This window comes from Melanotaenia boesemani, chromosome 13 (assembly GCF_017639745.1).
Source record: "Melanotaenia boesemani isolate fMelBoe1 chromosome 13, fMelBoe1.pri, whole genome shotgun sequence".
NCBI classification, from domain to species: domain Eukaryota; kingdom Metazoa; phylum Chordata; class Actinopteri; order Atheriniformes; family Melanotaeniidae; genus Melanotaenia; species Melanotaenia boesemani.
Window position 1 is genome coordinate 24,784,318 of NC_055694.1, and position 23,060 is coordinate 24,807,377.

Sequence of the window (23,060 nt, forward strand, 5' to 3'; positions counted from 1 at the left end):
TATGTAATATAATTTAGCATCTTTTACCAGATTTATTGGTTGTATAATTGCCCAAATCTTTTAAGAATTTACTTCTACTTTTATGAAGGCTGTAATTCTAGCTGCTTGACTGACATAAATTCCCTATGAAAATACAGCGGAATTTATTACACACTTCTGTGTTTTGACCTAAAGTAAATTATATAAGCGCATAATAGTGTCATATGTTCTTATTCACTTAAGGCTGAAATACCGTATTTCAAGTTCTGTTAGGAGTAGGGTGAATTTTTTTCTTCTTCTGTGTCCTGAAATGTGAAATCTTTCTCTATAATCTATTTCCCATCAACAGTAATAAAGCATTTGAAAGCACCACTGTGAGGCTTTACTTATTAAAAACCTTAATGACTAATTATTCAAAAAAAGCTCAGAGTGAAAATATTAAGTTTAATGGTTACATTTTAAATTAATAAGGCTGCATTATAATATTTACTAATAGGCAACAAATGGAAAGTATCAGAGAGGCAGAAGTCATTGTTTTTTGCAGGTGCATTGATATTAGCCGCTTGTTGCAAAGCTAAATTTCTTTCATCTGAGTGTGGAAATATGCATATACCTCATTCACCCTAAAAATATCCTATCACCCCTGGAATCTAACCCTCCAACTGGAAGCTAACACTTAACTCCTTTAGCCACTGCATCCTATTCCTTGCAGGTGGTTTGTTGCTCTCTGTAACACTCAGAGATCTCTGATTATCCAAAGTATGCCAAAGTCCTTTTTTACAAGCTTCTTTTTCTAAAACCTGAAAACAGAACTAAGAAGCAGTATTAACACCTTGCTAACTCTATAAACTCTGGAATGGCAATACACTGAAAAGTTTTTGTAGATTTTTTTGCTCAATTACTAAGAAACTTGATACAGTATTGTTTCCTTAAGCTTTAAGGTTTCACCTTGAATGCAACATGCTCGCCCTGTAGTTATTAGATCTTGTTAATCCAAATGGACAGGACCTATCCCAAATTCCTCAGACTATGGCCTGGAAAGATCTTTAGCCTGTCTACCTGTCAATGCTGATACTCGTATCTGTGGTCATGCAGGCACAGTTATGGTTCATTTTCATGTTTGATGTCATGTCATTTATTCATTCTTGACTTTTTGAGGTGAGTACGTTAACAGGCTGCTGATATGAATACCTAATCACAGATAAATCTTGCTCCTGATTGTCCTCTCGTAGCTCCAGCCTGGAAAGTTACATGATATGCTCTTTAGGTATGTTGTACACGAATCCTCACGGGTACACCGTAATCCTCAACGGTACACTGCTGTTCCAAAGTGCAAATGCTCAGCCAAGGCACCATTACGCAACATATTCTGCTTTTTGGACTAAACAAAATAAAATAAAAATAAAGAAACCCTTCATATTGAGAAGATTAAAAGGTTACTTAAAAAAACAGTGGAAGATCTGAAAATCCTACTTTTTGAAAATATTAGGAAGGAGAGGAGTCAAACTGGAGCTACAGACTACACAAGACTGTGCTGTTCTGCAGAGCTTTAAAACAGAAAAAATGTAAATAAACGTTGCTGTACCGACACTTGAAATGTCACAAACCTGACAATAAAGCCCTGAAACTATCTGCATACCAAGATCCCCCTTTATATTCGTAAAATTAGTCATTTCTAACCCACATATGCTGCCTGTTCATCCTGTTTGTGCAGCTTGAGGATAACTTAAGTGGACATCTATTTTTAGGGAATGTGATCCTAAATGTCAAAGTGCCTCTTAAAGTGCTACTAGTCTAGAAATGGACAGACATTCAATTCAGCCTTCAGAATGTGAAAAGTCAGACAGAACTTTTACATCTTAAATCTGGAGTCTGGGTATTTATAAATGACAGGTCTTTCAGGGTAATACACTTCACAACAAAACATTCCAAATACTTAATGTCGTTTTATAGCATCTTTTACTATGATTTTTAACACCTGAAGTGGGTTGATTCACCTCTTGCCCCCTTTGTTCAATGATTTCATTGTAAAAGAAAATAACTTATAAAAGAAACTTGACTAATTTCCCTTAAAATTGGTTTATAGCAGTTTATCTAACAATAATTCAGCTTCAGACTTTTTTTTTTTTGCTGTCTGGAGGGAGCAGACTGTTCTTGACCATGAACTTGTGAGATTAACAGCAACTGAGCAGGGGGGAGCAGGCAGTTCAAGTTTGTCCATCTCATATTTCACCCATCATCATCATCGCCCACTCTGACACTACTAGATTACAACAGGTGCTCCTCTGCTCAGCCTCTGCTAGAAAGATGTTTTCATTTAGCATTTTGGAGGTTTCCCTTGAGTATCATCTGTATAGCCTGTTTCATATGATGCAGGCAAACCCAAAAAGCTTTAGAGACCAGAAACATTCCCTCCAACATATTTTACAAGTTTTTTTTCTGTTGAATATTGCCATCATATAAGTATTTCTGATTTTATCTCAACTGCATTCTCAGACAAGATGATGCAGTCAGTCAGCCTGACATGAACATTAAACCTGAATCATTTCCTTCTTCCTGTGAGAAATATGTTCAAATATACATTTATGAGGCACCCAAAACACAGAAAGAAATTCTGTCAGTTCATTTGTTTATCATATTTATTTATTTTTGTTTAGGTCTGGGGGTTAACATGATATAAAACGATAGACAACACTTTTGTCTGACAATAATTTTTAGTGACCAACATAGCCACCCTTCTTTTCAACCACCACCGTGAGCCTTCCATCTAAGGAGTCATGATCAACTTTCACTGAAGCAGCAACCGTTGCCTCCAAAAAGGTTTGGTTGGTGTATTGTGTTCCCTCACTGTAAATCTCACGTTTGAACAGGACTCATGAGTTCTCTGTAGGGTATGTGTCAGGTGAGGAAGGAAGTAACTAGGTCACACAGCAGTTAGGTTATTTTTTACTTTTGCTATCTGGCAGGTTTTATTGAACTCTTTCCTATAACAAAGCTTTATGAAAGTATACTTTAACTGGGTGTGGAATGAAGATGTTCATCTAGCTCTTCCTTAATGATAGCAGCCCTTACTAGACTCCAAGTGATACCCTATCTTCATTAATTATCAACCACAGACCCGTTGATCTGCTCCATCAACTGTCACTTTCATCTACCTTGGAATAATCTGTCTCCAGGTATCTCTTGGGCCAGATCATGTTGCCTTCATATGTTGATGTTAATCAGTAGTGATTGTGTTTCAGCCTCCGTTGCCTTCACCCAATGTATCTGAGCCCCTAAAACCTTGTACTTTAAGATTTTCCAGGTGGGCTGTGTTTCTGGAACATGGTGTAATTTGGCATTCACAGTTTCTGAGTTTTCATTGTCAACAAAATCAGTTTTAGACCCATTTTCCATGAGAATATAAGGCTGGCCAATAATAATGGACTTCCTAATATAAAATGTTAAGCCACAAACACCTCATTGCATGTTGCATATCAGCTGAAAGTGATCAAATTAAAGCATTTATGTTTAAATAGGTTTAAAAAAATATGCAAAGAATTGCAAATTATGCCAGAATAATCATCTGCCTAAAAACTGTGAGTGCAGTTTGCAAGTGCTTTGCTTACTGGTACCATCAGATCTTTTATGTGGTTTCAGATTTCTGTAAGACAAAGTTGAAGCATCGGCCTGTTGTAAAACACCATCAAGATTTTAACATTAAGACCAAATTAACTTACTGTATTTAGGTGTAAGCTGCAGAGTTTGCTGTCGATGAGCTATTTACAGACAATTTTTGGAAACTTTATGGAAACAAATAAAAATTGCCAAGGGTGAAAATCCTAATTTTAACAATCAGCAGGATGATCTGATTGAGGAATAAGTATATATTTAGCTGTAGTGGGACAGAGTTTCAGCTTGTTTACATGTTCTGTTTGACTTGAAATCCCCCTTCCTGTTACAGAGCAACACCCTGAGCTAAAAACACCCCACTGACTGAACAAAGGATTTTTCTGCTTGTGTTACAAACCAAGCTTCACAGTTGTAAAAATAAGGGAAAATGCACACAACAAACAACATATCAACAAATACTTTAAATTAAAATATTAAAAGAATGGAATTATCTCAGTTATTTGTCTCAATATCAAATATGTTTTAGTTGTTTTTTTATGTTTTTTTTTTTTTTTTTTTTTGTCTTGTCTGTTTTTTGTTTTAATTGTGTAACCTCTTAACTGTGTTTAATGCTACCTATCCTGGCCAGGGCTCCCCTAAAAAAAAAAAAGAAAAAAAGAAAAAAAGAGGTTAATATTGTTAATGGAATTGTCCTGGTTAAATAAAGGTTAAATAAAGAAATTCCAAATTAATTACAATTAATGGCAAACTAACCATTGTCTTTAACTTTAAAACGTTCAGTATGATTTTAAGATTGAAAAAAATATGCAGACCTGTTAATCATAGTTACAAATGTTGAAATCCAGGTGATAAAACACATACTCAGATGTATAGGTATACGTTTTGCATTTTTAAAAACTCTATATTATCCCTGTTTACAAGTTCATATATGTGTGAGTTCATAACATTTTGTGGGCATTTGGGTTTGTAATTTTGTAGACCGTTGTCATACACAAATCTACGCAACACTGACAGAGAGGGGTGAAACTAAAGAAAAAAGCTAAATCTATCTTCTTAAAAGAAAAGTAACACATTTTGAGTAAAATGCTTAAGAAACATCAGTTTAATAAAAGGAAAACATGTCTGAGCAGCCTGACCAAAAATAATTTGAGGTCTGTGAGATCAGGAAGCAGACCATGGACTGTTTGAGCAGTTCTGGCTGGACTCCTTCAAAACAACCCCAAAATAAAAAAAAAACAATAAGTTAATAAATCCTGAGCTATTAAAAATCAATGCAGACATTTCACTTGATTACAGCAGAGAGCGCTGCTTTAAATTGGATAAAGATTGGACTTAAAATGCGTGTAGTTTTGATGGCAGAAACAGACTTGGGATGAATTAAAAAATAAATAAATAGGGGGAAAAAAAAGTTGTCTCAGAATCTTGCTTTTTTTTTAACCAAGTGCAAGCATCTATATGATTGATAAGTTGAGCCTCTACAACAGGATGTTTAGTATGCCAAGGGAGTGCTGCTCTGTTCGAGGAGCACAAGAGATGCTGATCAACAGAGCATGCTGAAACATAACTGATGAAAAGAAGATTTCTTTTAAAGGTAAAAGCCCTGCAATTGTTCTCTAACTAAATGCCAAAGCAGTCACAAATTAGTTACAAGAATTTGTGGCACAGTGTCATAAGCTTGTGGAACAGAACCAATGATATTATTTTGACAGTAAATCTTCCAAAATCGATGTGATATCGTGTCAGTTCTGTTGTCCAATAAGTGGCATTTTTTGATAATCATTGCCTGTAGGAAAAAAAGATAGTTTACCCACTACTAGTTTCTACCACATTGATTCAATGCTGCATGGAGCATAGTTTCAACTACAAAACACCAGAGTAAGCCTCTCCAAAACCATCACTATGACACTTCACTACACAACATTTAAAGCATCTTTCAGCACTAAAATCCACCAGCCAGTGCTTCTCAGACGCAGGATAATGGCCCTAAACATACACATAAAAATGCCTCAAAGAGGCTTTAAAAGGTAGAATTTAAAGAATATGGCTGAGTTGAAGCAGTTCAAACAATGGATTTTTTTCAATGGCTTTTTTTTCATTCAGCACAGGGGATGTTTACTGGTTGTTCCAACCATTATAATCTAGAAAGAATCAGTAACCATCTTCCTTAGAGGCAACATCGACAATCACTGCATCGCCATTCTTCCTTGAATCTTCTTGTTTTTTTTCTAAATGGAAATTACCCGAAATGGGTGGGATCATAAACTGTCCCTGGTGGTAGATGCCTGCTGGAATTTTAATTGACCATAATTGCTCTGCTGTTGCTCCCAAATAGAACATTTACCCTAAAAACAAACCAGTCTGAGCATCTGTTCTGGCAGAAGTACAAAAAGGTAGGTTCTGCTAATATTTTGCCACTAGCTGTTTACAAATACCTCTTTTCAGATATTTCTGAATAATGATTCCGCTGTCCTCAGGCTTGACTGACTCGTGGTGGGCAGACAGATTACAGTGAATGTTAATTAAGGTCATTTTGCTGTCTCCACCACTTCCTCTAACAGAAGGAGAAGAGCCCCTGCTCAGTGCGCCACATATTGTTTGTGACTTTCTAAGATCACACACTGGTTACAATGGAAGTGAAAGTGTCTGTGGATGGCATCCCACGTGTGGTTTGTGGAGTTACAGAGGAAACAACATGCCAAGAAGTGGTCCATGCATTGGCTCAAGCTCTTGGTATGTACATAATCTGCTAAATTCATTTCATGTTCAGACATTTAGACCAGGCGTATAACTGAAATGTCATATTCTCTGTAGGCCAGCCTGGTCGCTACACCTTAAGGGAGAAATTTAAAGACTTCAATCGATGCATGATGCCTGATGAGCGCCTTCTGGAAACCCTGGAGAAGTACGGTGAGCAGGCTAGAGATGTCCAGCTTACTCTACAACACAGCGGGTCTTCTGTGTGGGATGAAATGAACAGGGCAAAAGTTGGCAGATACCAGCCGTGTCCACCTATGAGACGGAAAGATGCAGGTGCCAGAATCCGCAGGGGCAGCAGCTCCCTAAGTTTGCATCGCCAAAGTTTGCCGATGTTGTCCTGTTTGAGACAAGAAGCTGACCAGAAGCAAGAGGACCTGAAAAAGCCTAAAAGAAAGTCTTTGACACTCATGGAGGAGGCCTGGGAATGGCTGGAAAGTCTAGGGAGAGGCAAAGTCTACAGTACTGCCTCTGATAAGGAAAGCAAGAAGAAGAGCGGTAAAAGAAACAGTGCCTCTATGGATCTGTCTCTCAGTATTGAGAAAGATAACTCAGATCGGAGTAGCAGAGGTAAAGCAAGAGGTGAGAGAAGTTTAAAATCAGACTTGGACCATCAAACCTCCTGCTGTATTGGAAATCAAACGAGAGGTAAAGAAATCAAGCACTCCAAAATAACCCGAGAGGCAAAATCTGACCTAAGAAGTTCAAGATGTGGTACAACAACAGAGGATGAGAAAAACAGTGTAAGAGAAACCATCATATGCCAGCTTTTGTGCCTGCAGGATTTACAGGTCCAAATAACCAACATGGACAAACAGATTTTTGAGCTTGAGGGAAAACAGAAGGCTGAAAGAGCTGAACAGGAAGCTCAGAACAGAATGGTTGAAGAGGAGATGGAGCAGATCAAGTTTTGGGAAAATGAATTAAAAGCAGAGGAAGGCTATGAGAAAGATTTGCAATGTCAGTTCCTGGAAATGAGAGCAAAAGCTGCGGAGTGTAAGGCTAAACTGGAGGAGTACAGGCGCAAAATGCAGGGACTCGATCTTTCTACTGGTCAGAATGTTCCACAGGATTCAGAAACGGTCCCAAACATTAATGCCGCTGCTGAGATTCCAGCACAGACAAAGGATGCCAACGTGCAACAATCTGATTTAGATGGGGATAAAAATGTTAAAAAGCTCCCACCCAGGGAAGACTTCAACCCTCCTCATGCTCTTATTCCTCCAAATCAGATAAAGGAGCGGCGTCCCACAGGACCCACTGAGCTAAGGGAGTGGTGGACACGCTGGTCAGAAGCCCAGAACACTCAGTCGCAGATGAAAAAGAAGATGATTCACCGCTCTGAACTCACGATATATCTGGGAGGTACCAAGGTTTAGAATGAGAAATGTGCGAAAAGACGTCAGAAACGGGTGGCAGTTTCATTGTGATATGTAAATGCACAATAATAACAATCTAGAAACGTATCATTTCACTTTATCACCATTAAAGGTTTATTTTTAAACTAAATGTTTTAACTGAGATGGCATAATTTGCAATTTACATACCTCGCTGCAACCTTGTCAATATTTCATAACATTTTATCCAATATTTAATGTGATGCATGCTTATGACTAAATGTTTTTGCATTATGCTTGAATGAATGTCCATGATGTATTAATTTGTTTAAATTTAACTTGCTGACAGCTCCAAGACATCTTAAACATTTGGCTTTGAATTGTTTTATTTTTAATGCTGCAAAACCAAATCGTCTACCACCACCAAGTGGCAGCAAAAACGGACAATGGACGTTACTGAACTGTTACTCAGCTTATCCACACAAGTAACCCTTTATAAAAGGGCCAGGTTGGAGCCAAATACAAGTATTTCCCTTTGAATTTGTACTCTTACATTGAGAAGCTCTTATGTTTTGCATTGTAACAGTGGTTCTGTTCATTGACAGCCATGCATATGCACCATTATCTTGTTGTTACCACTACTGGCCAGTGAAGTGAAAACAGCAAATCTGCATCTTTCCTTTAATCTCACATTTTGTGTCCCCTCCCCACCTCCTCCTACCACCTTTACCCCAGTGTAATAGCATACTTTGACACTTTTAGAAGACAGACAACAAAATTTCTGAATTTAATAGAACTTTATTTTTTTTGTTTTTCCATTCAAGACCATTAACAAAAAAAAAAAAAAAAACAAACAAACAAAAAAAAAACAAACAAACATGGGAACCTTTGTATGTGGTTCAACTGAAACCTGATGATCTCAGATGAAATAAATTCTATGTGCAGAGGCACAACAGTTCTGTCATCTGGTCTCCAGAGCATTAACTATCCAGATTCATAATCCTCTTTTATTCAATAAAATGAATTATCGTAATTTACCCTTCTTTAAATTAAATTTCTTTCATTATGTCAGAAGTTTGAACTTCAATTGAAAAAACAAAACAAAAAAAAAAGCGCAAACATTACATACAGTATAGTTCAACCCACAGGTTTGGGATGCATATCAGTATTATTTCTGCTAAGGGAGGGAAAATAAAAGGAAAAGAAAAAATATCTGCCACCCTTGGTTTGTTCTGAATATTTTGGCTGGAAAAAAGAGGATCTACTTATTATTTTGTTTCATATCATTTTGCTTGTAGTTTTTAGGCACCTTCTGACTTATTCAATAGTAGCAGATCAACTTTAAATGGAAAAATAAAGCAAAATATTTTTAAAATAAAAAATAAAAGTGCAACAAGAGAAAAAAAAAGTATAAAAGAACTGTAGTTATGAGATGCCACAAGGAATTCTGCACCTGGGAAAATTGCTCAAGTGAAGCATATAAATACCAAAAGGTATCTCAAGGCTCTAGACTGGTAAAAGTAAATCCCATCAGAGTAACTACTTTTACATTCAGATACATCACACACACACAAAACATACACACCATGCTTTCACTTCAGCTCTTCAGTAAAGCATTTTAAAACTGCTCAAAAAAAACGAGCAGAATCAGAATCCTCAAGTTAAGCTCGCGCATATGAGAAATATGATCCTCCTTATGGAGGGAACTTTGCTTTATGCATTTTGTAGGAAAGCATACAGTAGAGGAAACTTGATAATGAAATAGTTTTAAGTTTCCGTAAGCAAAAAGAGCATGAGGAACAAAAATGGAGCAAAGGTTGAAATACATGCCAACAATCACACTCATCCACCCAGTCAAACTAATGGACAGATTACAGGTGCAGAATTCCAGACAAAGCAGATTCAAAGATCAGGACATAACCAGCCACACAGTCGTCACTCTGATTTAGAGGGAAAAGACCCTCAGAAACAAATACCTCCAATACACACTAATCACCTCTAGGATACGTCACACACGCACACACTCAAGAGATCCCATGTACACTGCAGTGTGGAACTATAAAGTACATCATACATGGGAGGCAGGGAACACTGGAATGAAAAAAGTTCCCTTGGGTATCATTGGGGGCAAAGAATACACATGCTAATTACTGCATGTGTTTATATATTTTGTGGATGAGTTGGTGTACAAGCATAAGTCAAATCACTTTCCCTTATCCTCTTGCTGTTGCCCTCAAGGACAGCATCCCACCAACATCATGTAGGGCAGGCTACGTATTGCTCAGTCAATGACACCAGGCTGTCGAGTCTTGCGTTCCACACTGAAGCCCTGCACAGGAGAAGACATCAGTTCATCAACTAAAAGTATTCAATTAGTATTCTACAGAGAAAATATCTGGTGAAAAAACAAGTCTGCTGGATTTTATAGAAATTAATGTACAGGTTCATCACTCGCTGAATGGGATGCAATCCAGTTGGGAGCAAAAAAAAAATTTAAATAAATAATTTCACAAAGCTTAAAAGGTATTTCAGAGTTTTTAAAATCAACTAAATTATTAGTAAAGGTTACAGATCAACTTAATGTCTAAACTCAATTTAATTGCAAGAACACAATCTAATTTAAATGATAATACAGTTAATAAATTGTGGTAAAAGTACAGAATCATACCTTTGAACTGTCGGGACCACGGGGCTGTCTTACAATAACCAGACGAGGAGCACTGGCATCATCAAGAGTGATGCTCTTCAGTCGGTTCACCAGACGGTCGGGTCGTGGCGTCACCACTGGTTTAGACCCCTCACTATGACATTCAACGTGATTAATGGTTAGACCAAGTATTGTGTAACAGGAATTCCAGAATTTTATTTATTAAAAGTGAAGTTAATTTAGGTTCTGGATCCTTCATAGTCCTGGAAACTTGTTTCTTACCTGACTCTGCGCACGTTGCAAGCACTACATTTCCCCGTGCGTTGATTGAGAACAACTGAGAATTCCACCTCATCCCCAGTCTGGAGCTCTAGGCCATCCTGTACTTCTTTGACGTGGAAGAACAGCTTCTTGCTATCACCCACTTCATATGTTATAAAACCAAACTGGAAGCAATGAAGAAGGAAAAAACAATCAGGATTTAGAAAAGTTTAATACCCTTCACATAAGCCAGAGATCAAGGTAATGGAATTGAGGACACATGAACACTACCTGGTCCTTGACACACTCCACCACGGCTCTACGCTGAGGGACCACATTACAGGCCATCTTCTGGCCAGTTTGGGTGACTGTGCAAACCTGGAACTTCACAATTTCTCCTTTTTGCAGACAATCTGACTTGTTTGTCATCCCCATAATTCCAAAGGGATAATTCTGCCCTTTCCCCCCACCTAGAGAGTGAAAACAATTTAGCTTTCCCCAAATCAAGCATTATGATTTAAAACTTGAACCAAAAGTCCAAGTGTAACCATCACTAACCTTCCTCTATGACTTCAATGAGCCCCTGATACTCTGTCTGTGAGGGGTCCACACTGCGTATGGGACGAAGGACTTTCCCTGTCATCACTGCAGCACCAACATCCTCACCAGCACTGTTCACTAAAAGCAGAAAACAGTCGATTTCATAGTTTCATTTGAGAGGCATCGTGACCCACACCATGTTAAAATAAATCAGAATCTGCTGGTTGACTTAGGCTATTAATTTTTATCAATAGGAAGATATGAACAGTCATAAAATGGACTAATGTGAATTTATTTTAACTGGATCACAATGACTTGGCTTGAATCAATCACATCTGTGAAGTGTCTTGAGATGACTGTTGAGAAGTGGAACTATGCAAATTACGCTGAACTGGATTGAATTAAATGCTAATAGCACATCAAAATATTCAACCTCTAATACCTGCAGCCACTTTGGTAACCTTCTCAGCACTGACTTTGTTTCCTTTTCCTTTGGAAAGAGTGTACTCCACTGTGTCACCCAGCTCCAAGTTATCCAGGTCTCCACACATTTCACTGGGGAAAAACATCATTAAAAATGATTTGCATGTCAATTACATTAGCTATTACCTAATTCAAAACATTATTTGGAACCGAACCGCTACCTGTAATGAAAGAAAATTTCCTGGTCATGATTTGCAGTCTCAATGAAGCCAAAATTATCTTTCAGTGCGGCAACAAATCCATGCAGTCTCTTGGCATTAGAGGAGTTACGGTTAAGGACCCTGATGGAGACAGCGCTCTGTTGGCCAGTTCGCTTCACTTCATTAATCGAAAACTCCACCTAAGGGACCAAAAATTTTCAAGTCATACAAGCAAATAAAAACTATGGTGCACTGAGCAATAATAACAAAAAAATAAATAAAATAAAAAAATAACTTGCAGCTACAAAAACATGGTAGATATAGGAAACGTGTGCAACTTCAATACTGCCTTCTTGGTAGCAGAGTTCTGATTTAGTCAACCATTTGTATTAGCTCTCATTATATAATCTCATGTAAAAATACTGAGCAGTTTGATAGATACCTTGTCTCCAACTTGAGGGAAGCTTCCTCCTTCCAGATCTTTAACATGGTATGGCACAGTGAGCTTCACTCCACAGTCTTCATATGCAATCACTCCTTCCTCAGCCTCCTGAAGAATGCAGAAGATCAAACTTTCATCATCTTTCCACTTATTAAAAGCACTTGATTAAGCTCTCTCCAAGAAAGGCCAAACGTCTCACCAATCAAAGCAAATTTGACATGGTAATGTCTCATAAAGGGGCTAAACTAATTCCGGCTACCATGTTGTATGTTATGCATTAGAAGGTGGTGTGCTAACAGTCTACACAAGCATGAGCAGCACAAAAGTGTAAAATGTATTATTCTGTAGCAGTGTAGTTAGCTCCGAGTTGCAGCCTACTATGTAGGGCTGCAAAATTAAGTTTCAACTACTGGGAGCAAAAAGAGTTTGAACCAGTCTCAGCATTAAATTTATTGGCACTATACACAGAGAATTAAATCTACGCATAGGAACATGAACATTTTCAAAAACAGCTAGGTAAAAGTAAGAAGACAGACCATTTCAGTCTCTTAATCTTGAGTCATGGTTTTAATGCCACTTTAATATAAATTGTTCTTTGAGCCAAAATGCTTAGCAGTTATTTCAGAAGTACAAAAAAGCACAGCTGTGCAACTGAGACCAGGACAATAATCCTTAATACCGATATAAAATTACATGTATGAATACTATAACTTAAAGACAGACTGTTCTTACGTGTTCTAAGAAATTATGTTTTAATTGTGCAGCCCTACTACTCACTGAATCACTTGATAACATTTTTTAAAGGGTTAACTGGTGATTGAAAACCATGCTGTCAACTTAAGATGTAACAGTGACAATCAGTAAGTCAGAGGCCTGCAAAAACCAACCTTTTCTACAAGTTTTCCCTTAAAAAGAAACAAAACAAAAGAACCCATTAGACAGCAAGGTTTGTAAATGTCATTTGTAAACAGAGTTCCTACACTGGACTACTCTTGACTTGTAGACTGGGTCAAGAAAATTAAGCATTTCTAAAAAGTTAGTTAATTATAAGACAATCATATACTAAGTTTCTCTAGAAAATGAGTGTCTTCATTTGTGAGACATTCATTAAGCTTCATGCAGGTCTCAGTCCTACCTTGTCTTTTTTCTAACCAACAAGAAGCATGAGCAGGTCGTGGTCATTAAAGGAGAAAACAAAGACCAACATTAGAACTAAAACAGAAACTGGAAAGGAGGTAGTTGAGAACGGTTGGTAATCGGACTAAAAACTCTTCTGAATACACGGGTGGTAGTTTCAAGCTAAATGTTTAAATCACATTTGTCAAGTCTGGTACCTTCTCCTTGCCCTTGGTGGGACTTGCATTCTTGTTGGTGGCTGCAACAACTTCCTTTTCCACCACGCCTACAAAGCGCTGCTCAGACTGGGTATGGAAGGACACGGTTCCTTTGGGAAGTTTCTTAATGCGCACTGCATGGTTCCTCTGAGCTGACAGCATATCCTGGACATGACCAGATATTTACTTTAATTTCTAACACACAATTAAGAAAGTGTACTTGCTTGAACGTTAATGGAAAATACATACTTTTGTGAAAAGCTTATTAACAGGACCTACAGGCACAACAGTGAACTCCACTTCATCTGAGATATGAAGCTGGCTCTCCTCCAGGACCTCACTGAAGTGAAAGAACATCCGGGCGTCCCGATCCACACACTTGATAAAACCAAAGCCATCACGTATAGCTGCAATGACTCCCTAGATGAAGAGTTGCAGACAAAGTATTCAGTTTAGCTCAACAAACATGGCCATCTTTTCCCAATTGTTTGGGGGAAAAAAATCCTAACCATTTCACGTGTCTCCTTGGTGAAGTTGAAGGTATCAGGGAGTACATCAATGTTGGTGGCCCTCTCTAGTTTGTCTCTGCGATCAGTGGAGATGTTAAATTGAATGTGGTCTCCCTCCAAAAGTGTCACCTTGGACTTTGTGTCCTTCTCTCCAAAAGGCAGTTCCTTGTCTGTGAAACCAATCCTTGCACTGATGCGACCAGGCAGGGGGTCGTTCTGTAGCAACAGGAAGGATAGAATGGTAAAGTTAAAAGTTAGTGTCGTCTTTGTTGGTATTTTACATTTCCATGCCTGTTTTCATATAGTCTATTCCATTTTGTCAATTTTGTGATTTACTTACCTGATTTTTGGTGGGAACCTTGGGAATGACTTTGACAACACTGCCTTCAAACTGCTCAATGCTAATATCCTCAAAGATGACAGTTCCCTGGGGGAGCAGCCTCACATCTGTAGCTACTTCCTTACCCTATAGAGTAAAAAGGTATAAACACTGATTGTGACAGACGCCAAAGCTTGCTAGATCTCTCAAAGTTCAGTCGTCAGGCAATTGTGGAAAGTTGAAAAGCTTGACACTTACATTTCTGTCTTTGATGGTAAATTCAACATCATCTCCAGCCTGAAGAGCTTCCAGATCACCTTTGAACTCGCTGTAGTGGAAAAAGATCTCCTTCACCACATCTGCCCTCTCAATAAACCCAAAAGCCTCCTGAAAGAGAAGGTTCAACATTATGAGCTGATCCAAATTAGAGATCTTAAAAGGGTTGGTGGATAGCTATGTTTAACCAATTCAGACAGCTGACTTAAAAAAAATTACATGCACTCAAATCAACACACATTTTATTTCCATTTTATTTATTTCCATTGTCTTAAGATTTCAGCAGCCCTTACCTTTGTAGCGCACACCACACCCTGACACCTCGACTGCTTTTTCTTCACAAGCTGAATATTGCGAGCACTGACTGCACCAGTACTGAAAAATGAGCAAGCAATGAATATACAATCAAGTGCAAGCTGTTATATTATGGACATCATGTTGAGACTTACTGCTTGTTGGTCTCCATATAAAAGCTGACTTTGTCACCTGTCTCCAGGTGGATGTTACCCTCCACATCTTCAGGAGTATAAGTCAGATAGAACACTTCCTGCAAAAAGCAGCAAAGCATCAAACATGGTTAAAAAGTTAGGTGGGGGACACATATAAAACTAAAAGCTATTTGACAAGCAAGACCATGCACAAACTACAAGTATGCATGTAAATAGGCCAACCAGCCATTTGCTCTGGAGGCTTCCCTTGTCCCACCTACTGTGACTGAGGAAACACACGAAACTATTCTCAGAAACATTACAGCTTATCAGTAGAGAAAGAAGATTAATTTTTTTTACTGTGAAAGATCCAAGTAGGCATTAAGTAATACTGAGGTAGGCACAGGATAATGTAATGGTTTATGGATACAATCCTTAAGAGAACAAGGATGAAACTTTGCAAGAAATTGCTGAAATTACTTCTATTTTCTACATTTTCAACCCAGTATTCTGTGATTCATCCCCCGTATCTTACCCCATTTCTTTCATAACAAACACTGCCAGTGGGCACCTGGCCAGGGGCAGATTTTCCATCCAAATGCATTGGGATAGCTGAAACGACCTGTAATGAAGGGGGAAAGAGTACAGGGAGCGGTCATTAACAAAATGCTTCCCCAGTCTTTGCTTAACATTAGATATGGATAAACATATAACATGTGATTAGCAAAATGGCTGAATTTCAACTGGTGAAGTAGCTTTTCAAGTGATTGTCATAAACAAGATCACTTAACTGTAACTGATACTGTGCAAGTTGATGACCTGATGAACAAGTAAATGAGTAAGAGAGTGACGCTTAAAAAGAGGCTTTCACATCAAATTTAATTTGTGTGTATTAACCATGACACAAGTGCCATCATTTGCATTTATTATTTTGCACATTACCAATGAGTGAAAAGCAAAAGTCTGGGCAAAAACTTTACCCAAATCAACCAAAATGAAATTAATGCTGCAGCCGTCAGGATCATTGGCTCTTTGGAGCTGTGCACCACACTTACTCATAAGATTTGTTTTCATCTTAGACTAATCAAAATACACAAACACAAAGAATCCACACTTGAACACCACAAACACAATGAACTCACACTTGAACACATTTGTTCACACATTCATCACATCTAGCAAACATGGATGCCATCAACATAAAATCTATCTGAAATTCAACGGTAATCTAAACACTGATTGAAAAAATAAATAAATTTAAGATGCAGGATTAGGGAAAAACAAATTTCCATTTCCTGAGAGAAGCCATCCACTTAAAAAAATTTTTTAAAAAAGTGTCATGAGCAAAGCTGACAGACATGGACATAACCAAAAGTAAAACGGTGTTCCTTAACTGGATGAATATAACCATGCAGCACAGTAAAGGGATAGGCGTGCAGGTCTGGCCCCACCTGGCCCGAGATGCGCTCCTCTGGCAGCACTTCTGGCTTTATCTTAAGCAGCTTCACTGCTATGGGCTTGCCAGTGCGCCTGTCAGAGGATACCTCAAACTCTACATCATCTGATGACAAAGAGAGAAAAAAACAAAAGGCAATTCAGACAGAATTCAGTCAGAGGTGACATAAGTTTGGGAAGTGGTGCTTTATGTTTAACAGAGTCATTTACAAAACAATTAGTGTTTCTTACCTCCTATTTTAAGCTCCTGTAGGTTACCATTGTACTGGGAGCAGTGAAAGAAGAGACGAGCTTGACGTTCGGAGCACTGGATAAACCCATAGGAAGTCAAGAGCTTCTCCACCACACCAGTCTCTCTGATACCAGGCCCTGTGCCATTGGCATATGCAGTGTGTCCATTGTTATGAAGCATGCCCGGATCAAAACTCATCTGGAGAGGAAGAGAAAGCGTTACAATGCATCCAGCACTGGCTCAATATGGAACAAGTGATTGAGGGCGAGAGGGGAGGGGGATACGTGGACACACTTTAATGCAGTGCTTGATGCCAACCTAAAATAGATAAAACCACAAACATGCAATTGCAGAACACTTCAGACGAAGTGGTGAAGTACTAGGAAAAACAAAATGGTATGTTGAAGTCTTCTAGGCCATCGGGTCATTGGTGCAGAACACAATTATACTGAAAGTCAGAACAATTCTACGGGACTGTGGCACTTCCTCATGCAAGAAAAGCTACAATCCCTCAATTTGTCAAACAATTTTCACCCAAGACATCACAACACTAACAAAAATCTGCCCTTTCATGCAGTTTTGAAAAACTTAACCTGTTTAACTCCCTTTATCCATCAACTAACCATGTTAGAATATCAATAACATCTCTTCAAACTTTGTGAAAACCATTAATAAACTGGTTGTTACCACCAATCTACAAACCATGCTGTTAGCAAAAGTCACAACATAAAAGCGACTAAAAGCTTCTTAGTCAGTACAGGGACCATGGAATATATCCTCTTACAGATCTCTGATACAAGGGGGTCCGCTTGTGTTTTTTACTTCCTGGATGAGGATGGCAAGAGACAGAGGAGGAACGAGGTATAGGCATGGGACCAGTGGAGGGAAATGGGGCAGAGCCAGTGTTGCGAGCCACTGGGGGTTCAGAGGAGCCCCTTTCCATTTCTGACACAGGGGATAGGGCTGGGATATGCTGTTGGAAAAAGGCACCAGCTTTAAACGGGTGCACAATCAGTGTTTCAACCCCCCTCTTCTGAAAACATGTTACCACTGGTTGAATTGATAAGCAAAATAAGTCATTTTCAGGCTTGTGATCATCAGAAATGTGCATCATGTGCAACTGATGTTAATCTTTTTCCCCGACAGTTTGCCACCGCACCACAGCAACGCACAAAATACAGGCATTGCTATATTATATTTACAAATACCACTAAAATTTAAACCTGGTTTGAAATCCTTGCACATAAACACCTGGGAAGAAAACCACAAAGGTCACTCATGACGGTCTTTCAACCATAACAATCTCACATTTTAAGGATTAATCCACAAAACAAAAAAAAATGGTTTTAAAGCAGTACATTTAAACAGGAATGCTTTACAAAAAAAAAGCAAAGTGGAAACTTAAAAAAGGATCATCTCCTTGACAAAGTCAGATAAGATGTAGTGGTTGAAGCGCAGTGTCGCTAATGCTACTGAAGTAAAATAAAAAACTACTAAAGATGGAGAACTGGGAAATGCAAATGACAGGTCAAATAGCAGTGCGTCTAGAGTTGACAGAGAGCTGGTGATGGATTATGGGTTATGAGGGGGATCCCAGAGCAGCCTCTTCTGTTAGACCCTGTACAGCACTATAACAGTAAGCTCTTCTGACAAGAGAAAAAGAGATTTTCTGCCTGAACATTGGATATGGTTGCTAGAGATGCAGTTTTTTTACAATCATGTAAAAAACATTTTGGTCTCAGAAAAAATGTGCAATTTCAGTGCTAATAGACAAGTATTTTATGCAATGATTATTACTTTTTTTCTGTTTTATCTGGGGTTAGCCGAAACGCAGTTTGGCTTCCATTTGTGTTGCCCGATTTAAGTGAATGTACGCGTAAGCAACATTAGGATTTGCCTGTCACGACCTTTTTTTTTTTTTTTTTTAAAGATTGTGAAGCAAAGTAACATAATAATACTAATGAAGCAGAGAAGAAAAATAAAAGCTCTTCAGGAATAGTAATAAAAACGCGCCAAATTCCTACAGTCTAGTCACCAGAACACCTCTCACCCTGCAACAACACAAGTAGAGGCTAGTCTCGGGAGCCCGAAAAGGATGAAAGAGATTAGGCCATTCACAGCAAAGATGCAGGGCAAGGTGGGTGGATGGGTGCTCGATGGGGCGGGGCACGCAGAAAAGAGATGGGAAAGTGCAACTTACGGATCGGCCATATGGTGACAGGCTGAGTCCGACAGGGGGTGTGCTGCTCAGGTCAGCACTAACAAACGCGGTGGGTGGCGACGCAGGCAAGGTAAATTCAACAAAGCCTTTCCAGGGGCTGCCCATATTTTCCGATTAACTTGGACCAAACTTGCTTGAGTACTTGATTACTTTTTTGAACGTTTTGCTTGACTGTTAACAACTGTTTTGTAACCACCCAATGATACACTGCTGGATGTCTGCAAGGGTGAAGAGAGGAACAAACATAACGGGTAAGGAAGATAGGTCAGCCAGTGTGCCAAGTGTGACAAAGGAAAATAGCTGTGAGGGCTTTAATTCCCAGGGAGGTTAAAAGAGGCAAAAATTAGGGAGGATATCACTTAAAAACGACATAATAGGAAGAGGATGTGAGGCTGAGTGTAGGAAAGCAATCCATTTTGTCCACTAAGGTCAAATACTTTAACTGAATGGAGCTGATGGTTTAGTTGAATATTCAAAGACTTGAAGAGCAATGTTTACAAAATAAAAGCACAAGTTACTTAGGTAACTACCAAACGTTCTTCTCAATATCAAGCAATAGATACGTAATCATCTACCAAAAAAAAAAACAGTTAAATTCTGTCCAAAGACAGGAACTTTCTGCTTTAAAGGTATAGTAATCTGTGATGTCAGCTGACAGAATTCAGATTAAAAACTGAGAACCCAAATATGATCACTAATAGTTTCAAAGAGCATTGCCAAAAAAACAAACATGCATTGTTGCTACCAGTCATTGCAACTTACCAAACCAGAATCAAGTGTCATTTCATAACTTCATAGGGGAAATTTTTCAGAGACTCAATATAAGTAGTTATTCTACTCTAATTACAATATTTGTTTAATTACAAATATCATAAAGGGGATGAGGAGAAAAAAAGCAAGGTAAAGGTATAGCTGTTAACAGATTTTGCATTATACAGAACCATGACCGAGACTCACCTTCAGTGGTTGTCTTGAATCTTTTTATTGTTTGGATCTTGATGATTTAGCAGACCTCTTCACACACAGACCGAGTTTAACACACACACTTCTTACAGGTTTCTGGCACAAGGTCTAGACAGTTGCATAAAGTTAAAAAAAAAAAAAGGGAGGGAAAAAGTCTAGCGCTCAAAAGGCAATTGCAGGTGCAATAAAACTGCTTAGAAAAAAGGTTACAAAGAAAACAAGGAGTAGAAGAGGGAAGGAAAGATGGGGGGGAACTATGGGGACACTAGCAGACAGCAGCCCACTCCACACCTGGTGGTGAGCCGACGGTGCAGTGAGGATGAGGAGGGCTAGGAGCAGCGTTGGGACGTGTGCTTTGTCAAAGCTGTTGAGTAGGCACAAACTTCTGGTTTCAGATCAGTTATCTTCTCAGAATATGCTTGGGCATAGGATTGCTTCTCTTCTGCATTTCAGCTGGGCTGATGTGCGTTTTCTTTGGTCGTTTCAGGATTTGGTTACTTCTTGTTTTTTTAAATCCTTGACGTGATCCTTTTCCCCCACGTGTTTTCAATGTTGCAACTTTTTCTGGGAGGTTTATCTTCAGTTTCCTTGTTGTGATCTGAACTTGAAGCAGTTGCAGATGGTACAAAAATTCTGTTCTTTTTCACTTCATACTGTAGGGAAAAGAACAGATCTAGTTAGATAAAGATCCAATCTCTATGACCTCAGGCCTACTTTTAGGGTTGTACCAAAGTTAAAAAGGCCCAAGCGAAAACAATAAAACAAATAAATCCAGTAATAAAATAAAATTTAAAAAACTTTTCATTTCACAAATTAGATTCTTTACCCTGACTCTTAAGTAAATAAGTTCTCTTCAAATGTCTCTTTATAAGTACACAATGCTAGGCAGCTGACAGGCAAGCAAGTGCTGAATATAAAAAGGTCCTTGTGCATACCCTTAGTTCAGGCTAAGATATTTATGGCAGCACTTCAAACTCAAGTACTTTTTTTGCAATGTAAGTCTGGAGTGTTTTTCCACACTAAATGTACACATGTTCAAATAACACTAATTCTGCAAGCAAGAAGAATAACACCTGTGTGACTTTTTCCTAAGTTTATTTAGAAACTCGCCCTCATCCGTTTGATCAAGTAGAATGTTGTTGACCCAAATACTCTGCTCTGTAAACAAGCTGCTTGAGCCCTCCTGTGACACATGATATGCTGCTGTGACTGTGTTGCAATGACTGTCCTATATCCCAGAAGGTTACAATATGAGGTTGTAAGAAGCCTCAAATGGATTATGTGAGGGCCTTTTTTTGCAATCATAAATAAAAATGAATCTCAGGAAATGCCCCTTTGTGTTCTTTTTAAAACTGACAGTGCTAGTATGACAACTAACACTCTGAAGCCATTCATAGTGCAAAAATAAACGAATTTGTCAAAGATGGATATGACATGTATGTTAAAAGTTAAACACTATGAACAGAGTTTTCTTTTTTTCTATGAAAATAACATTGGAGGACGGGTATTTCTGTTCTTCTTTGTTTTTTCACTTTCGGTGAAGCTCTAACAGAAAACGGTTCCACGAGACAAACAGCTGCGACTGGCCATTTTCTTCCTTTCCTAATCTGTATTACACCATAGGTTAGCCCGCTAGCCATTACATAGGAAAAACTTGTAGAAGCTGTAAAGGTTATTAAGTTATAAGAGGCCACTTAATAAAACGACAAGGTCTTTGGCGATAACGCGACGCGACCCTGGTCTGGGCTAGAAAGACAACGGCTTTAACACGGGAAACATGTGACTTCCTGACAATCCGCTATCCTCAGCTGGAACAGCCAATATGGCCTGAGCCAACACGTTGCGGTATGCAACGCCATAAGAAACGTCACTTCTCGGCTAGCCCGTTCGAAAGCAAACACACGACAATCTTATTTTTTAAAAAAATTGAAGGTGGCCTAAATGTGCCATAGTACTGCTTGTTTAATAAAATTAATACAGTAATCTCATCTCATCGCTTAATGACCTTGCGTCGACGAGCAAACTAGCACCTTACTAAAGCTAAAGTCATAAACAGCCATTGTTCCCTTACGTTCCATTCTCTTGAAAAGGAAAATCAACACACCGAAACGGGATTATTATGCTATTAAGTATCCAAACAAAAACTACTTTTTTTTGTAATAAAGAGGTTGCTATCACAGGCACGAAGAGTTAGCAAGAAACGTGGGAGCGACCAATCACTACATTCTTACTGGAATTTATTGCTATAAAAACGTATATTTTAGACTTTTTATGTTAAGTGAAAAAAAATTAAGTGAGTGGTGTTTAACTCGAAAAGCTCACTGAAAAATTTCATCCCTGTCATACGCGTCTAACACCGTGATGCTAATAAAAAAACATAGTGGAACTGGGTCATACTTGGGGCGACGACCTCCAACACGCGTTCCTTCAGATGAAATTACATAAAAAGTGTTGTGAATAGTCAAAGTGAAAGTGGGAAGACTAACGATGAGTAAGTACGCCATTTACCATGTGTTTACTTGCCATTTAATTAAGCCAACACAAAACGTCAGCAACCGTGTTTATTTCCCTCATACAGCGACAAAGAACGTGTAACTACGTGAGCTAACGACACGAGGACTGGTAGACAACAAAGAAGCTACGTACAAGGATCGTACTGACATCTCAGGCTCTTTCTGACTAATATATGACACATAAAAGCCATAAAATTGCCATTTCTTTTGGGGTATTATGGTATTTTCTGGAGACATTAATACTAGCTTGATCAAACATTTAATATCCTAACAGGGTAATTTGCTATGCTAGCTGAGTAGCAGCAGCTACGGTTAGCTAGCGTGCTAATGTACTGGTTGGCCCTTGTGTGATTTATGTTGAGTGAAAAACACAGCCGCCCCCACCCAGGCCCGACTTCTGCGTACGTCTAAGCACTAGATAACCCGTTCACTTCAAAAGACCGAGAGGGTACAAAAAAAATAGAAAGCGCATTACTTATACATCATAATCAGGTATTTAATGCTTTTTTAAAAAACATTTAAATTAATAAAAACTCACCCCAACAGCTTTCAGCACTGTCACCAGCGCCGCTAGAAGCAGCACGGCACATTACGTAGTGATTAGGGAGGTGGCTC

The 23,060-nt window shown here is 38.6% G+C and overlaps 2 protein-coding genes across 10 annotated transcripts; one reads left to right on the forward strand and one right to left on the reverse strand.

Annotated features, from left to right (window-relative positions):
* The first annotated feature begins 5,912 nt into the window (after window positions 1-5,912).
* On the forward strand, window positions 5,913-8,802 carry rassf11 (Ras association domain family member 11). 2 transcript variants are annotated; one of them, XM_042004878.1, is made up of 3 exons: window positions 5,913-5,981; window positions 6,150-6,321; window positions 6,403-8,802. In XM_042004878.1, the coding sequence occupies exons 2-3, from the start codon at window positions 6,219-6,221 to the stop codon at window positions 7,722-7,724; spliced, it is 1,425 nt and encodes a 474-aa protein (XP_041860812.1). In that variant the 5' UTR covers window positions 5,913-5,981; window positions 6,150-6,218; the 3' UTR covers window positions 7,725-8,802. The 2 variants fall into 2 exon arrangements, with proteins under 2 accessions (XP_041860812.1, XP_041860813.1); XM_042004879.1 differs by having other exon boundaries at window positions 5,964-5,981; window positions 6,066-6,321.
* Window positions 8,803-8,861: 59 nt separating this feature from the next.
* csde1 (cold shock domain containing E1, RNA-binding) lies at window positions 8,862-23,060 on the reverse strand. Of its 8 annotated transcripts, none has more exons than XM_042004874.1 (23): window positions 22,984-23,060; window positions 19,927-20,585; window positions 18,949-19,187; window positions 16,748-16,946; window positions 16,513-16,622; window positions 15,597-15,683; window positions 15,083-15,180; window positions 14,927-15,008; window positions 14,616-14,744; window positions 14,379-14,504; window positions 14,039-14,254; window positions 13,779-13,949; window positions 13,530-13,694; window positions 13,331-13,342; window positions 13,083-13,100; window positions 12,196-12,303; window positions 11,775-11,953; window positions 11,573-11,685; window positions 11,149-11,268; window positions 10,882-11,060; window positions 10,612-10,775; window positions 10,351-10,483; window positions 8,862-10,011 (listed from the first exon to the last, which is right to left on the reverse strand). In XM_042004874.1, the coding sequence occupies exons 3-23, from the start codon at window positions 19,072-19,074 to the stop codon at window positions 9,964-9,966; spliced, it is 2,583 nt and encodes an 860-aa protein (XP_041860808.1). In that variant the 5' UTR covers window positions 19,075-19,187; window positions 19,927-20,585; window positions 22,984-23,060; the 3' UTR covers window positions 8,862-9,963. The 8 variants fall into 8 exon arrangements, with proteins under 8 accessions (XP_041860808.1, XP_041860807.1, XP_041860804.1 ...); XM_042004873.1 differs by having other exon boundaries at window positions 13,809-13,949; window positions 16,456-16,622; XM_042004870.1 differs by having other exon boundaries at window positions 16,456-16,622.